This window comes from Mesoplodon bidens (genome assembly GCF_964165515.1).
Source record: "Mesoplodon bidens genome assembly, chromosome: 18".
Lineage (NCBI taxonomy): Eukaryota > Metazoa > Chordata > Mammalia > Artiodactyla > Ziphiidae > Mesoplodon > Mesoplodon bidens.
The window spans coordinates 49,525,315-49,543,180 of record NC_138175.1 but is presented as its reverse complement, the minus strand read 5'-3'; the positions used below and the strand labels follow the sequence as shown (position 1 = coordinate 49,543,180).

At 55.5% G+C, this 17,866-nt stretch overlaps 1 protein-coding gene across 2 annotated transcripts; it reads right to left on the bottom strand.

Moving 5' to 3' along the window:
* Positions 1-1,098: 1,098 nt before the first annotated feature.
* On the bottom strand, positions 1,099-17,417 carry ATP1A3 (ATPase Na+/K+ transporting subunit alpha 3). Of its 2 annotated transcripts, none has more exons than XM_081216815.1 (22): positions 17,333-17,417; positions 17,178-17,237; positions 16,832-17,035; positions 15,269-15,382; positions 15,021-15,155; positions 14,446-14,563; positions 14,044-14,312; positions 12,342-12,540; positions 12,155-12,264; positions 11,938-12,072; positions 9,449-9,641; positions 8,981-9,156; positions 8,759-8,895; positions 7,626-7,776; positions 7,337-7,505; positions 4,364-4,518; positions 4,162-4,285; positions 3,238-3,383; positions 2,548-2,678; positions 1,923-2,024; positions 1,562-1,653; positions 1,099-1,246 (listed from the first exon to the last, which is right to left on the bottom strand). In XM_081216815.1, the coding sequence occupies exons 1-22, from the start codon at positions 17,333-17,335 to the stop codon at positions 1,218-1,220; spliced, it is 2,952 nt and encodes a 983-aa protein (XP_081072941.1). In that variant the 5' UTR covers positions 17,336-17,417; the 3' UTR covers positions 1,099-1,217. The 2 variants fall into 2 exon arrangements, with proteins under 2 accessions (XP_081072941.1, XP_081072942.1); XM_081216816.1 differs by having other exon boundaries at positions 1,562-1,647; positions 17,333-17,416.
* Positions 17,418-17,866: the final 449 nt, after the last annotated feature.

Below are 17,866 nucleotides of genomic sequence, written 5' to 3'. Positions count from 1 at the left end.
AAAGTGGAAACAGCAAATGTCCATCAAAAGAAAATGGATCAACAAATCATGTAATAGTCACACAGTGGAAAACTCCGCAGCAATGAAAAAGAGCAGGCTACTGATACATGGAACACCGTGGATGACTCTCATAGACGTGGTGTGGAGGACAGGAAGCCAGACACATGAGACAGCATGCTGTAAGACTGCATTGTTACAAAGTCCAAGAACTGGTACAACTCAACGATGGTGACAGAAAGCAGATCAGCAGTTACCTCTGGAGGGGGGCTGACTGGAAAGGGGCATGAGAGAACTTTATGGCTAGTGGCTACATGGAAGTAATTTTTTAAATCGTTGAGCTGTGCCCTTGAGACTTGTGCACGTCACTGTATGAAAGTTTATCTCAACAAAAAGAGAGAGAAGAGCATAGTGACTTAGAGCTTGGACAGCCTAGGTTCAAATCCCAGATTTGTCACCTCTCAGCTGTGTGACCTTGGGCAGGTCACTTTCCCTCTCTGTGCCTTGTGAGGATTGAGTGAGCTAATACACGTAGAGTGCTTAGAAGAGGGCAGAGCACAGGGTGGGAGTTCAATGAACCATTAGCATTATCGCCTCCCCGGGTACCTCTCCAATATGAGAGGATCCGGAGTCTGATTCCCTTCCTCTCCCCTGTTCTGATCCCATGATCCCATCTCCTGGCGAATTCAGGTTGCTCTCACTCTAACCCTTGTGGGGCTACAACTCCGTGATTTGATGACTTTGAGATTCCATGACTCCCAAGCTCATGCCAGGCTAAGTTCCTGGGGTTCTGTGAATCACCCAGCCACGGGTGCCAGCACAGGGAACACCGTCCTGCCCACACCCCGGGTCCATAAAGCAAGCAAGAAACACACGCGGCTTCTCTGTCCCCACTGATATATTTGATAATTGTCCAGAACCAGAGACGGCGTCAGCCAGGGGGTGAGGGGGAGTAAAAAAGAGCCCAGGGAGGGGGCTGGGTGGCAGGGATGAGGAGGGGGAGAGGAACAGACACAAAAGAGAGAGAGGAGAGAGGCAGGGGGCGGGGAGAGAAGCCAACCAGAGGGGGAAGAGGGGGAGGGAGGCGGGAGATAACGTGAGGGGGCGGGGCCAAGGAGAGAGAGGGCCCCTCCCCCCAGAATACAAAATGAGGGGGACCGGAGTGGGCTGTCCTGGGCTTGAGGGGCAGGGAAGAGACGGGCGATGTGGTGGGGTTGAGGTCAGTAGTAGGTTTCCTTCTCCACCCAACCTGGAGAGACAAAGGAGGAAAGAAACAGAGACGAGAGGGAGACGGGCACGGAGAGAAGCACAAGCAGAGACAGACAGCGGCACAGAAAGAAACCAAAAGGGGCAGAGACACAGGGAAAGACACAGAAAGGAGGAGGCCCAGAGAGCCAGGAAGAGAGAAGAGTTGCAAAGAGGGTGGAGAGACGACGCAGGAGGGAGGGGTTGGGGGGAAACAGAGAGTGAGGTTAGTATCAGTCACACAGCGCTCTCTCGGCCCCCTTCCAGCTGCCCCGTCCCGTCCCCCCAGCCTCCCCCCTGTACCCAGTTAGCCCCTCACCCCCGGGGTTCCTGCGCAGGATGAGTTTGCGGATTTCGTCATAGACGAAGATGAGAAAACTGTAGGGGAAGGCACAGAACCACCAGCTGGGCCTGCGGAGACAGAAGAGCAGGAGGAGGGCGTCAGTGTGGGGCGGAGACGGGGCGGGGGGCGGGGGGGACACACAGGCAGGGTCCCAGAGGACAGGCGGGGCCTCACTGGGAGGATGTTCCCCTGGTCCTTCGTGCCCAAGGAGAGGGGTGCCCGGGCCATGGCTGTGGGCTGGGGTCTGCACAGCGCCCCCCTGTGAGGGCGTCCCGCGGGGAAGGCTCCCAGGAGGATCCTGGAGCAGGTGGTACGTGGCAGGGGTGGGGGCACTCACTTGAGAGGGTACATGCGAAGGGCCACGTCCATGCCGGGGCAGTAGGACAGGAAGGCAGCCAGGGCTGTCTCCTCAAACAACCCGAAGATCAGGATCTTGTTCCTGGAGGCACAGGCAGGGCTGGACCCAGAGAACTCGAGCAGGCACCCCCATCCCACCGAGACAGAGGCTCTGCCAAGGGCAGACGCACAGAGACAGACACGGAGACGCACAGAGATGGAGACCGAAAGAGGCAGAGAGGCACAGACGGGTCCAGGGAGATGGTGACACTGAAGTATAATGACAGAGACAGTGACACACAGGCAGGGGTATGAAAAGATACAGCAGGGAATTCCCTGGCGGTCCAGTGGTTAGGGCTCTGCGCTTCCACTTCAGGGTTCCATCTCTGGTGGGGGAACTAAGATCCCCCATGCCATGCGGCCAAAGAAAAAGATAAAGCAGATCTGGAGAGGGACCAGGGACACCCCAGCAGTGTGCACACGCACATATGGAGAGAGACAGAGACAGAGAATCCCAGATAGATGTGACCACTGGAGAGAAAATCAACTCAGAGGCACAACTGAAACAGACAGACAGACAGACACGGGGCGGGACAGAGAGCAGGCCCGGCGCCCGCGGCCCTCACTTCATGCCCTGCTGGAAGACGGAGTTCCTCCTGGTCTTGCAGATGATCAGGTCAGCCCACTGCACGACCACTATGCTCACGAAGAAGGCTGTGTGGCACGTGAACTCCACCACTTTCCTCTGCTCGTAGGTCTGCAAGGGCGATGACGCGGGTACCGGTCGGCGGTCAGTGTGGCCACAGCCCCAGGCCCCACCCCGGGCCCACGTGCTCCTTGTCTGCGCCCCTGCGTGGGGCCCCAGGGCAAAGCGGGGACTCTGTCCAGATGGGATGCCCTAAGGGGCGTGTCTTCCCTCTGTAGTTCAGAGCCCCGCAGGAAGAGTCAGGAAATGTACAAGGAATGAGAGAGGGTAATGGTGACCTCAGTTGTGGACCAGAGATCCTGGGGGCCTCCTGAGGGGACTCCAGCTGGGCTTTGAAGGCACAGACAGAGATGGGGAAGAGGGCAGCAAAGGCGTCTCGCCTGGTGGGGCAGAGAGCATGGCCGGTGGCCAGGACCGCGATGGGCTGGGGCAAGAGCGCCAGGAGGCCCCTTGTGTCCAGCGAGGATCTTGATGCCACCCCTGGGGCAGAGGGACCATCATAGGAAGCTGCCCCTGCATGGTTGGGATGGCCGCCCCAGCCCAGGATGCTGTGGGCAGGGACCCCACCTGGGAGGTCCCAGGCCATGATGTGGGACCCAGCCCTACGCACCCACTGCTGCCCATAACTGTCCTCCAGGTCGTTGACGGTGCGGTCATCCCAGTTCAGCCGGATGCCCACCAGGTTGCCAGGCAAGAAGCCATTTTCTGCCAGGATCACAAAGTAGGAGAAGAAGCCACCAAGAGCCTGGATCATTCCTGGGGGAGGAGAGATGGGAGAGGAGGAGAGGCTCAGGTGGGGCAGGCAGCCAGCCCAGGGCACCTCTGAGGCCCCTTGACACCCACACCGCGAGGATGGTGAGCTACCCGGTCCTCTTGCCTGACATCATCCGGGGCTGAGCTCCTAGAGGGCCATCTGAGGGTGCCACCTGGTGGTGAGCCCCTGAGATTGGCTCCCTGGAGCAGGAACCTTGGAGACGGGGCTCTCCTGAGGGGAGAACCTGGAGGCTCCCTCCCACCTGCGCCAGGCCACCTGGACATCAGGAAACCCCTGAGGACCCCCTAGGCAGGAATGACCTCTCTAGGCCTCTGACCACCGCCACCAAGCCTCTGCCTCCTGGGACACTCCCAGCAACAGGGCGCTCAGCACCTGTAAGACTGCACACCTCACCTCCAGCAAAGATGGAGGAGAAGGCAGGGGGGCGTGGGGCTCACTCCTGCCCTCAGAGAGCTCACAGGCTGACTGGTCCTTCCCATCCTGGTGGTGGGTGGAGCAGGGGGAGTGGCCGTCCTGGGGCCAGCCCCGATCTGCCACTCAGTATCCCATGTGCTCCCCAGGTGCAGCCCCGGCCCTTTCCTGCGCCTGTGCCAGCCCCACCTTGGTGACCACCACCCGTCTGTAAGTCACTCCTTCCAAACCTCCAGCACCAGGTCCTACTTTTCACGCCACTCATTCAGCACAAGGTTTCTGAGCACCCACGGTGGGCCAGGCACTGGGCATCCAGCCATAAGCAAGGCAGGGTCCCCAGGTCCTCACCGATCTGTCCGTAGGCCATGCTGATGAGTCTCTCATTGACCAGCTTGTCCGTGCGTGGGTTCCTGGGCTGTCTCTTCATGATGTCACTCTCAGCAGCCTCGTACGCCAGCGAGATGGCAGGGACCTGGGCAGGAGAGGCCGGTAAGTCGGGGATGGGGGGGGACCCTACCCTCCCGGAGCCTGGGGGTGGCCGGGGCCTCACCATGTCAGTGCCCAGGTCGATGCAGAGGATGGTGATGGTGCCCAGAGGCAGCGGGATGTTGGCCATGATGAACAGCAGGAAGGGCGTGATCTCGGGGATGTTGCTGGTCAGGGTGTAGGCGATGGACTTCTTCAGGTTGTCGAAGATCAGGCGGCCTGTTGGCAGGGGCAGGCTCAGACCTCGGCAGCCACACCAGGGCACCCTGGTCCCTCTGCCCTTTCCCTGCCCAGTCCATGCCTCCTTTCTAATCCATCCCCCCACCGCCTGCCTTTCCATACAGATGCCCAACCATGTTGCCCCTGTTCAAACATTCTCAAAATACAACCACTTCGGAAGACTGCTTGGTAGTTTCTTTTCTTTTTTTTCTTTTTTTGGCCGCACAGTGTGGCTAGCGGGATCTTAGTTCCCCAACCGGGGATCAAACCAGTGCCCTTGGCAGTGAAAGCATGGAGTCCTAACCACTGGACCACCAGGGAATTCCCAGCAGTTTCTGTTCAAAGTTAAACATCCCTGCCTTATTGACCCAGCAATCCTCACCTTAGGTTTATACGCAAGAGAAATGAGTGTTAATGTCCACCAAAAAGCAAGTACAAGAATGTTCACCATGGCCTTAGTTATAATAGCCCAAAACCAGAACTGACCCGCTGGCCATCAGTAGGTGAGTGAATAAGTAAACTGTGGTCTGTCCACACAAAGGAATACCACCCGGCGAGAAAAAGGAACGAGCTACTGACACCCCCAACTCCATGGATGAATCTCACTGATGTTATGTTGAGTGAAAAAAGCCAGACACAGAAGCATTCATATGACATGATTCCACTTGGAAGAGGTTGGAAACAAATCCATGGTGCTGAAAGTCAGGATAGCGGTTATTTCTGGGAGGGGGGATATAGACTGGAGGGGACCTGATAGAACCCTAACAGGAGGCTGGAAATGTTCTCTATCTTGATGGGGGTCCGGTGGTTGTGTGGGTGCGTGCGTGCATAAGAAGTCACGGAGCTGCCTGACTTTGTGTGAATGCCATATCCCAATAAAGATTCAGTCAGTACAGTGTGTATAAAGTAAAAAGAAACTAAAGATGAACCCAGCCAGCCCCTCCCTCCACCTTCCCCCGTGTGCTGATGAGCAACAAGGTGTGTCATTAAGAAGGCACAGAGGGGGGCTGCCCTGGTGGCGCAGTGGTTAAGAATCTGCCTGCCAATGCAGGGGACACGGGTTCAAGCCCTGATCCGGGAAGATCCCACATGCCACGGAGCAACTAAGCTCGTGCACCACAACTACTGAGCCTGTGCTTTAGAGCTCATGAGCCGCAACTACTGAAGCCCATGAGCCACAACTACTGAAACCCGTGTGCCTAGAGCCCATGCTCTGCAACAAGAGAAGCCACCGCACTGAGAAGCCCGCACACTGCAACAAAGAGTAGCCCCCACTCACCACAACTAGAGAAAGCCTGTGTGCAGCAATGAAGACCCAACGCAGATAAAAATAAATAAATAAATAAATTTATAAAAGAAAAAAAAAAAAAGGCACAGAGGACTTCCCTCGTGGTCCAGTGGTTAAGACTCCACACTTCCACTGCGGGTTCGATCCCTGGTCAGGGAACTCAGATCCCGCAAACTGCGCGGCGTGGCCAAAAAATAAATAAATAAACAGGTAGGACCCCATCTAGCATAGCACCCTGTTGGTTTTCTTCTTAGCACTTGTCACAATATGTAATTATGTTTGTTATGTTACAATTTATTTGTTAACTTGCAGAAGGCTGTCTCTCCCAGCTCTTTGAGGGCAAGGACCCATGTCTGCTCTGCTCACAGCTGTATCACCAGCCCCTGGCACCATACACAAGGTAAGGAGCCCAAGAAATGTCTGGGCGGCGTGAACGCCTCCATGAGTGTGTGCTCTGCAGGTGCATGGAGGATGTCTTGGGGATGAGAAAGGGTTAACCATGTGTCCTCTGGGCCATAGGAGACAAGGGATAAGGGCATTGAACCTGACACTGTAGGCTCAGCTTTTACTCGCCAGAATTCTCTCTTATCATGAGTTATTTTTTACACTGGGGACATTTCAAATAGGAGAGAGAGACTGGAAGATAATGCAGCACAGCATGAACAGTGATTATTTCTGGATGGTAAGATTATGGGTGATTCCAACTTGCTTCTTAATGCTTTTCTACATTTTCTATAATTATCATGAATTACTTTGATAATCAGAATAAAACTGAATGTGAACAAGCCTCATCTGTGGCCGCATCCAGGCCCGTCAGGAAGTGATGCCCGGCAGCCCTGCCTGAGAACTTGAGGCCTTGCCTCTGTCTGCAACTCCCTTCGCTGGCACTTCTCTACGTGAAAATTCCCACATGGCCCTAGAGACTTGGCACAGGCGATCCCTGTCCACTTGGGGAGGCTCCCTTGGCCCCTGACACCAGGCTGGGTGAGGGGCCTCTTCAGGGCTCCCTCAGGACCCTCTGCTTCCCTGAGGTTGTACTTATGAGTATTTTTTTTAAGACTTTTTTGATGTGGACCATTTTTAAAGTCTTTATTGAATTTGTTACAGTATTGCTTCTGTTTTCTGTTTTGGTTTTTTGGCCCTGAGGCATGTGGGGTCCCAGCCCCCCAACCAGGGATCGAACCCGCACCCCCTGCATTGGAAGGCGAAGTCTTAACCACTGGACTTCCAGGGAAGTCCCTATGAGTATTGTTTTTTAATGCTTCCGAATGTGCCTTGCACACCAGACTGGGCCTGTGCTGGGCGACACTGGGACCCAGAAGTGCGTTGGCTGAGTCCTGCCCCCAGGGAGCCCCCAACTCCGCAGGGGAAGAAAACTGAAAAGGACAAGCTCAGGCTCTGCCAGGGGCCTGGTGGGATTCTGTGGTCTCCCGCCGTGCATCTGCTGCAGCCCTGGCCTGTTCCCCTCCCCCTTCTCGGGCTTCATGCAGGGACCCCAGTCTCCAGGGCCACCTGGGCCAACTCACTCACCCTCCTCCACACCCGTGACAATGGAGGCAAAGTTGTCATCCAGCAGAATCATGTCTGCTGCCTGTTTGGAGACGTCAGAGCCGGCAATGCCCATGGCCACCCCGATGTCAGCCTTCTTCAGGGCGGGGGAGTCGTTCACGCCATCCCCAGTCACAGCCACGATGGCTCCCTGGAGGGAGAGAGGGTGAGGATGACGCCCAGAGGCCTGGCCCCAAACCCTCTTCTCATCAAGGACCCCGGAGTCCAGACCCCCGGCCCCCTCCTCCGAGGGACCCCAGCCTGAGCCCACCTGTCTCTGACAGCCCTCCACAATGATGAGCTTCTGCTGGGGGGAAGTGCGGGCAAAGACAATCTCAGTGTGGTTCTGCAGGATCTCGTCGATCTGCTCAGAGGTGAAGTCCTTGAGGTCGGTGCCATGGATCACACAGGCCTTGGCATCCCTGGGAAGGGCAGAGAGCGTTCAGGACATGTGGGGCAGTGACACCTGTTGGACAGACTCACAGACAGGAGAGACAGAGGACCAGGCTCTGAGAGAGGGACAAGGGCTCTGGGGGTCAGAGATGAAGGGAAACAGGAGTAGGGGGCTGCAGTAGGAGGGATGGAGGGCAGACCTCAGGAAGAACCTTGGGACACTGGACTTAGAGGAATAGAGATATGCAGGCAACTAGGAAATAGAGACAGACACAGAGAGACATGAGGGTGGGAAAGCTAAGGAAGTCAGAACAGAGATGAGAGACAGAGAGAGACAGAGACAAAGACATAAAAGAGAGATGGGGGGCTTCCCTGGTGGCGCAGTGGTTGAGAATCTGCCTGCCAATGCAGGGGACACGGGTTCGAGCCCTGGTCTGGGAAGATCCCACATGCCGCGGAGCAACTAGGCCCGTGAGCCACAACTACTGAGCCTGCGCATCTGGAGCCTGTGCTCCGCAACAAGAGAGGCCGCGATAGTGAGAAGCCCACGCACCGCGACGAAGAGTGGCCCCCACTCGCCGCAACTAGAGAAAGCCCTCGCACAGAAACGAAGACCCAACACAGCCAAAAATAAAATTAATTAATTAATTAAGACCACATATTAAAAAATAAATAAATAATAAAATCTTTAAAAAAAAAGAGAGAATGACGGATACAGAAATAAGGGGTCTCATAGAATCCTCTCAGATGTGAATTAGTAGCAGCCCATTTTAGAGAGGAGGAAACTGAGGCGCAGAGAGGCTAAGTGACTTGCCCAAGGTCACACAGCTCATGTGTGGCAAAGCTGGGATGCGAACCTACCCCTTGCTAACCCCACACAGCTGTAACATCAGGCTGCCCATCCTCACGATGGAAGAGGAACAGGACCCAGATGCTGAGTCAACAGAGGAGGCCCAGGAGGGGGGGACCCGCAGTCCCAGAGGGACCTGAGCTGGGCAGGGCAGGGCTTACCGGGGGTTGACCTGGCTGACGGGGATGTTGAGCCGGGCGGCGATGTCCTCCACAGTCTCGTTGCCCTCGGAGATGATGCCCACACCCTTGGCAATGGCCTTTGCTGTGATGGGGTGATCGCCAGTGACCATGATGACCTGCAGGTATCATATGCAAATGGTCCAGGCTCACCGCTGGCCGCTGGGCCCCTGGCCCTGCCTTCCCTGCTGCCCCGGGCCACACCTTGATGCCCGCGCTGCGGCACTTGCCCACCGCGTCAGGGACGGCTGCCCGGGGAGGGTCGATCATGGACATGAGGCCCACGAAGCAGAGGTTGTCGGTGGTGAAGTTCACATCGTCACAGTCGAAGGCAAAGCCCTTAGGGAACTGCTCCTCAGGCAGGTAGTAATGGCAGAAACCTGGTGCAGGGAGAGGGGCACAGGGGCTCCAGCCTCGGTCCTCCCTGCCTCCTGCCCACAGCTCCCGGTCCCAGCAGTCAGGCTCCCTAGTTGGCCAGACAGTCAGTCAACACCCATTTCTGACAGATGCCTTCCTGTCTCATTCATTCATTCATTCATTCATTCATGGTGCATTCTGGGAGGCCCTATTCTGAGCCAGGCTCTGGGCAGCCTCACATCCCTCCTTACCCTCAAGGGGCCCCCAGAGCTGGCCCAGCCCCTGCCCCAACTTGGCTCCACCCTTGGTGCGCACCAAGCACACGCTCGCCCAGGCCCCCAAGCTCGAGGTAGGCGTTCTGAAAAGCCTCCTTCATCTCCTCGTCCAGCGGCTGCTCCTTGCCCTGCAGCAGGATGGTGGAGCACCGGTCCAGGATGCGTTCAGGGGCGCCCTTCATCACCAGCAGGTACCGGTTGTCATTGGGGTCCTCGGTCTCATGGATGGAGAGCTGTGGACAGAGCAGAAGGCGGCCGCGCCTGAGCCTCACAGGGCGGGACCCGGAGGCTGCCCTGCACCCAGCTGGGGAAGAGGACCCCCCCCGCCGCCCCGTCCAGAGCCACGGGTGCCAGGACCACCGCCAGGCTCCCCCAGAGGGCACTGCCCAAATCTCTCTACCTGAGAGATCTTCAGCTGTTTCTCGGGCTCTCTCACAGAGACCTCTGCTCATCCCTGCCCGTTTCTGTCTCTCCGTCCTGCAGATATTTCTTCCCCTCTGTGTCTCTCTCACAGAAATCTCAGGGGTCCTTAGGATACATGCTTCTCTCTCTGCCTTGCCCGACAACCTCTCATCCCACATCTGACCCATCACCGAATCTGGTCAGCTCACCTCTGAAGTACCCGGATTCTGACCTCTTCTCACCCGCCCTGCCCTCCCATCCAGCCACCACCATCTCTCACGAAATATCACAGCAGCCTCCACACTGAGTTCCTGTTTCTGCCCTCCCCTCCCCATAACATTTCCTCCCCATGGCAGCCAGAAGGAGCCTTTAAACTATGAGAGTCACGGGACTTCACTGGTGGCCCGGCAGCTAAGACTCCGCGCTCCCAATGCAGGGGGCCTGGGTTCGATCCCTGATCAGGGAACTAGATCCCACATGCTGCAACTAAGAGTTCGCATGCCGCAACTAAAGATCCCTCACGAGGCAACGAAGATACTGTGTGCCACAGCTAAGACCCGGCACAGCCAAATAAATAAATATTTTTTTAAAAAATGAGAGTCAGTGAAAAATGGTGCAGCCACTTTGGAAAACAGTCTCTGGCAGTCCCCCAAAAGGTTAAACAGAGTTACCACATAAGCCAGCAATTCCCAGATATATACCCAAGAGACATGCAAATGATGTCCACACAAAAACTTGGGGGCGAATGTTCATAGCAGCATCATTCATAGTAGCCAAAGCGTGCAAACAACCCAAATGTCCATTGACAGATGAATGGATAAACAAAATGTGGTCTATCCATACAATGCAAAATTATTGAGCCATAAAAAGGAATGAAGCACTGATATATGCTACAACATGGAGGAACCTTGAAAACATTGTGCTAAGTGAAAGAAGCTGGACATCAAAAAACACATATTGTATGATTCTGTTTATATGAAGTGTTCAGAATAGGCAAGTGCATAGAGACAGAACGTAGACTAGTGGTTGCTTAGGGCTCGGGGAGACGGTGGGGGAGGTAGGGGGATAAAGCCGAGGAGTGTGAGGTTGCTTTTTGAGGTGATGGAAATGCTCTAAAACTGACTGGGTAGGGACTTCCCTGGTGGTCCAGTGGGTAAGACTCTGAGCTCCCAATGCAGGGGGCCTGGGTTCGATCCCTGATCAGGAAACTAGATCCCACATGCATGCCGCAACTAAAGATCCTGCATGCCGCAACTAAGACGCGGCGCAGCCAAAATAAATGAATAAATAAATAAATATTTTTTAAAAACCTTGACTGGGCAGATGATAGCACATATCGGTGAATATACTAAAACTATTGAATTATGCACATTAAGTGGGTGAGCTATGGTGTGTGAACTGTATCTCTCAATAAGGCAGTTTTAAAAACTGTGAGTCAGGTCCCATCTTGCCTCTGCTCGGTGGCTCATGTCCCCCTGAGGGTCACACCCAAGTCATGTCCACAAGGCCCTACGGGACCTGACCCAGCACCCACTGCCCTCCCCTCCCACCACATTTCCTGGCTCAACATTCCCTGGCTATTCAGTACATCAACACACTCCTTCGTCAAGACCTTTGCACACGCTGTGCCCGCTGCCCCCAGATGCCTGCAGGGCTCCCTCCCTCAGCATGGTGACTGGCTGACATATTCCAAATTTCCTAATGTCCTCATGCCTTTGTCATTGTCTGTCTCCTGGCACTAGAGCATAAGTTCCGTGAGAGGAGGGACTTCACTGCCGTCTGTAGCCCCAGCACCTAACAGAAGTGCCTCTGACACGTAGTTGCTGCTCAAAAAAATATTTGTTGAATGGATGAATGAGATCTCTGGCCGGTTCCCACTCTGCTGCAGGAAGGTCTTCACTCCCCTGCTGCCCACTCCAACAGAGACATTGCGCTCACTCCCGGGTCTGTGTTCCTCTCTCCACTGGGTGGATACTCTTGGGCTTATTTTATAGATGGGGAAACCAAGGCTCTGGGAAAGTTAATAACTTGCCCAAAGCAGGAGGGCAGCAGGGCAGAGCTGACTGCTTTTCGGGCATCGTAGAGGAAGTGAGATCCAGGCCCACTCTCCTGGAGAGCCTAGGGTACCTGGTATTTGTTGGTGGAGTTGAAGGGGATCTCAGCCACTTTCTTATTACGTTCGCGCATCAGCTTCACGGAGCCGGAGGACAACTCGATGCACTTGAGCAGGGCAGACTCGGAGGCGTCCCCAGCCACATCCCTCTGTGGGGAGAGAGGGCTGTCAGAGTAGAGTAGCGCGGGGTGGGCAGGGCCCAAGCTGAGGCGAGCGGGAGGCCAGACCCACCTTGAGCACAGGGATGTTGTCCTGACCCCCCTTGAAGACGGCACGGTTGCAGAGTCCAGCAATGTGAGACAGGGCCACCCAGGTGTGTGAGCTCTTGTCAAATGAAGTCCCTGAAAAAGGTACGAGTCAGGGCTGGGGGGTGTCCGGGAGCCAGGCCCCCTCGGTCCTGCCTGGGCCCCACCCTCACCTGACTGGTCCTCAGTGGTGTCGGCCTCGTGGATCTGGTTGTCAAACCACATGTGGGCGACCGTCATGCGGTTCTGGGTGAGGGTCCCTGTCTTGTCCGAGCAGATGGTGGATGTGGAGCCCAGGGTCTCTACAGCCTCTAGGTTTTTCACAAGGCAGTTCTTCCGAGCCATGCGCTTGGCGGTCAGGGTCAGACACACCTGGAGTGTATGGAAAGGCAGGGGAGTTACAGGTAGAGTCAGGGGGTGCAGTTGGGCCAGCAACACAACTGCTAATAACCCAACTGCCCAGCCCAGAGAGAATCCTGGGCAAAGAATGGGGTGTCGCCCAGCCACTCCACCCAAGGTACAGACCCAGAAAAATGGGCTCAGGTGCACCCCAAAGAAATATACTAGAATGTTCATAGCAGTAACATAATAGCCCCAAACTGCAAACAACCCAAATGTCCACTAACAGCAGTAGGGACAAATAAATTGGGGAAATAAAAGATGGGAATACTATACAGCAGTGAAAAAGAACAAGCAACCACTGCCTACAGCTGCATGGGTGAAATTCAAAAACATAGTGTTCAGCGAAAGATGAGCCAGAAACAAGAGTTCCTGCTGAATGATTCCACTGATGTGAAGTACAAAAGCTACACTGTTTGAAGCCAGTCTATCCTAGGGGTAACCCTGGGGTTGGAGGGAAGGGGCTGAACAGGTCTTGAGGGGGCTTCTAGGGAACTACATCTGGGGGCAGCTGACCTGGGGTGTGTTCAATTGCCTCCAGCTCATCAGGCAGTACCTTCATATGTGCAACTCTTGTTTGTATAGTGTAGGTCAATAAAAGGCCTTTGACTTAGAGTAGCTTTGAATATGCTAATATGGAAAACTTTGCAGGATCTATTAAGTAAAAGCATCAAGGAGCAGAATAGTATTTCTAGGATGGTCCCTTCTGTGTACCCTGAAAACAATTACTACACACGTGGCAATGTGCCCACCGTTGCCGGGAACAGGGCAGACAGCCTGCTTCTGGAGGGGGGCTGACGGCTGGGCAGTGGGTCGGGACTGTTATTTTATTTTTTTAACTATTTTAATGTATTCTTTAGACTTTTTACCATGAGGTTGTGCTTCTTAATTTTGTAAGTTAACTTCAAAAATGATAGGGCTGGGGCTTCCCTGGTGGCGCAGTGGTTGAGAGTCCGCCTGCCAATGCAGGGGACACGGGTTCGTGCCCCGGTCCGGGAAGATCCCACATGCCGCGGAGCGGCTGGGCCCGTGAGCCATGGCCGCTGAGCCTGTGCATCCGGAGCCTGTGCTCCGCAACGGGAAAGGCCACAACAGTGAGAGGCCCGCATACCACAAAAAAAAAAAAAAAAAAATGATAGGGCTGTTAGCCCTTTCTGACTGGCAGTATTTCTCAAGATTCTTTGTTGGGTTTTTTTTGGTTTTTTTGGGGGGGCCATGCCTCTCAGCTTGTGGGATCTTAGTTCTCCACCAGGTATTGAACCCGGGGGCCCTCAGCAGTGAAAGCGCAGAGTCCTAACCACTGGACCGTCAGGGGATTCCCTGTTGGTTTGTTTTGTCAGTGAGGCCCTCTGAGCCCCAGGACCCTCCTCATTCAACATGTGGCAGGCTTGGCCCTTGATGTCCAAGTTGCAATCAAGATTGTTGCCATCGGGCCCCAGCCCCCTCCTCCCTCAGACCCGAGGGTCCGGGCCTTACAGTGACAGTGGCCAGCAGGCCCTCTGGGACATTGGCCACGATGATGCCGATGAGGAAGATGACAGCCTCGAGCCAGGTGTATCCGAGGATGAGGGAGAGGATGAAGAAGGAGACGCCCAGGAAGACAGCCACGCCAGTGATGAGCTGGATAAAGTGCTCGATCTCAATGGCGATGGGCGTCTTGCCCACCTCCAGCCCGGAAGCCAGAGTGGCGATGCGGCCCATGACAGTGCGGTCACCCGTGGCCACCACCACGCCCCGAGCTGTGCCTGTGGGGTCAGAGGGGACTGGGCTGAGCCTCAGCGAGCTTCAGAGGGACCCCGAGCCCCTGAGGCACGTCCATCTATCTGGACGAGCCCGGCCCCACCTGGGTGCCCGAACCGCCCCTCCCCGCTGCCTCACCTTCCACACAGTTGGTGGAAAAGAAGGTGATGTTCCGAGTCTCCAAGGGGTTGTCGTGAGTGCAGTCGGGGGACCGGGTCTGGGGCTCTGATTCGCCGGTCAGGGAAGAGTTGTCCACCTGGGGACACAGGAGACAGGTGTCAACCGCGGGCCTGGGGTCAAGGGGCATTTGTCCAGAGGAGATTTCAAGATTTTTGTTTGTTCATTTGTTTTGTTAATGAGGCTGAAGGCTGTGTCCCTGGAAGTCACAGCTAGAAGTCTGGGTGCCTGTGTCTGGGAGGACAGAGGTTGGGCTCTTGAAGCTGGGGAGGGTACATGGCTTCTTGCCAAGGCCTAAGGTACCTGTAGGTCTGAGGGAGGAGGACCTGGAGGTCAGAGGTACTGGATCTGAGGGAGGAGGGGGCCTGGACTGCAGGGTCCTGGGGGAGGAGGGGTCCGGGGGCCTGGACTCCTGGGTCTGAGGGAGGAGGGGGCTGGGGCCTGGACTCCTGGGTCCTGGGGGAGGAGGGGCTGGGGGCCTGGACTCTTGGGCCACTCCAGGAAGGGCAGAGCTGGGCCCCAGGCCCCTGGCCCACCTTGCAGCCGTGGGCTGAGATGATGCGCAGGTCGGCTGGGACTCGGTCTCCGCCCTTGATCTCCACCAGGTCCCCGACCACCACCTCCTCAGCATTTACCTGCATCTTCTCACCTTCCCGGATCACCAGGGCTTGCTGGGGGTAGAATGGAGAAGAGTCACCTCCCTGACTCCCTCTACCTGGGGTCACTCGGCATAGCCTTGCCCACCTGTTCACCTCCATCTGGCCCCTTCCTGGGTACCCCTCACCTGGGGGACCATGTTCTTGAAGGATTCCATGATCTTGGAGCTCTTGGCTTCCTGGTAGTAGGAGAAGCAGCCGGTGATGATGACCACGGCCGCCAGCACAATGCCCAGGTACAGCTGTGGGGAGATGCAGGGTCACAGCCCGCCCTGGAGCAACTCCCCACCACCCCCATCCCAAGGTTTGTGGAACCTGGGAAGAGAGCTTTGAGTCACTGGGGGTCTGTATTTGTATGTCTGACCACAGGTTGTATCCATTTGAGGGTCTGTGTCTCTGTCTGCCTGTCCATGTTTGAGTCCCTCTTTCTTCCTTTCTTTTTAAAAAATGTTTGTTGTTTATTTATTTATTTATCTCTATCTATTTATTTGTTTATTTATTGGCCGTTCCCTGACCAGGGATCGAACCCAGGCCCTCGGCAGTGAAAGCACAGAGTCCTAACCACTGGACCGTCAGGGAATTCCCCTGTGTCCCTCTTTCTGAACACAGGTGTGTTTGAGCCTCTGAGTCTGTCCATCTCTCTATTTTGTGGGTTTGTCTGTCTTTCTGCCTGTGTCAGAGAACCTGAGTGTACGCTATTCTCTGTCCATTTGTCTGTCTCTGTTAAAGTCAATGTGTCTATCTGCCTGCATGCCTGGCTTTAAATGTACGGGACTGTTTGTGTTTGAGTCTCTGTATGTGGATCTCTGTCTCTGTCTCTCTCTGTTGGTCTGCGTGGGTCTGAGACTCTGAGTCTGTCTGTTTGCCTGTTTAGGTTTAATTTCTGAGGATACTGTCTGTACTTGATTCTCACATCCCTCTGTCTGTCACCAGGTTATGCCTGAAACTCTGTGTGTGTTTGATTTCCTATGTCTGTCTATCAGTAAATGTCGGTGTCTGTCTGTGCCTATGTGTCTGAACTGTGTGGCCGTGTTTGAATCTGTGTACAAGTGTGACTGTCTGCACTGACTCTCTGCACTGTTGTATATATGTGCACGTGTGCACATGTGTGTGTGCAAGGATCTCCATGTAGTCAGAATGTGGGTCTGTGTTTATGGGCATCGTGTCTGCTGAGACCGTGTGTGTCCCATGTGTTGAGAGGATGGGACAAATCAGCAGGTGCTTGTGCCTGGGTCTCTATGTGAGCCCACTCACCGTTTGCGCATCTTTCAGGCCATGACCACCTGCTGGTGTCTATCCTCAAGGCCGCTGAGGTCACACAGCTTTGGGATGGACCCCCAACTCACACTTCTTACAGTGTGACCTTGGGCAAGTTACTTGGCCTTTTTTTTGGGGGGGTCAAGCCATGAAGCTTGTGGAATCTTAGTTCCCTGGCCAGGGATCAAACCCATGCCCACTGCAGTGGAAGCATGGAGTCCTAACCACTGGACCACCAGGGAAGTCCCATACTTCGCCTTTCTGAGTCCCAGTTTTCCTCATAGCTTCTCTGGTTCTCTCACTGGGTGATTGTGAAAGTTAGATGAGAGAAAGTTGGAGGCTGGGCTTTGAAAAGTCTAAAGGGAGAAGCTGGGTGTGCACATGTGTCCCTACATGTATGAGCCCTTGGGCACGGCAGGGTGGAGGGCACTCACGTTGTCGCCAGAAGGATCGTCCTCGGTGCCTGCCTGGATGCCATAGGCCAGGAAGCAGAGGATGGCCCCGATCCACAGCAGGATTGAGAAGCCCCCGAAGAGCTGGCGGCAGAACTTGACCCACTCTGGGGTGGTGGGCGGCGGCGTGAGCGCGTTAGGCCCATCGCGGGCCAGGATCTCCTGGGCTTTGCTGTGGGTCAGACCCTAGGGGACACAAGACTCACACAGAAGCCTCCCGGAGCAACCCTGGCACCCCCAACACTTCCCGAGTGCCCCCAGGCACCCAAGGGTCACGGCTTCCCATCCCCTCCCCCCTCGGACCCTTCTCCCTCCGGCCCGGCCCCACCTGCACGCAGTCGGTGTTGTATTTCCGGCAGACCTCTTCCACTGACATCTTGTGCTCTGTCTGAGGAACAGGAGTTTGGGGGGATCGGGTGAGCGAGGAGGCCGGGCAGGGGCGGGTGGGGCCTGCTCTGGGTGGGTGCAGAGAGTGGGACTTACCATAGCCACCTCCTTTTTGAGGTCATCCAGGTCCCGGCGGTCTTTGGTGCCCTTGCTCTTCTTGGGCGAGCCCTTGTCATCTTTCTTGTCCTGCGAGGTGGCGACACGATAGCTGTCAGAGCCACCAGACTGCGGGCGAGAAGGGGTTACAAGGGGACACCAGCCCTGCATCTGTGCAGCTGCGTCTCTGGGCAGGGGCTGGCTCTGGGGGCTCAGTCTGTCTCTGCCCTGCGGCTCTGGGTATCTCTCAGAACCCCTGAGTCTCACCTCTTCCTACTGGCCTCTCCGTCTCTGGCTCCATGTATCTCTGGGTCTCTGTCCCTGAGAGTCTTCATCTGGGTCTGCCTGTGCGTCTCTCTCTCTCTCTGTAGGTCTCTCCCCTTCAGTCTCCATGTGTCTTTTTATCTCTTTGTGTCTTTTTCTCCCTCTCCCTGGGCACTTAGTCTGTCTCTTGCTAGGTCTGTCTGTCTCTCGCTACGTCTGTCTCTCTCTCTTGATCTGTCTCTCCAGGTCTCTGTTTGTGCCTCTCTGTCT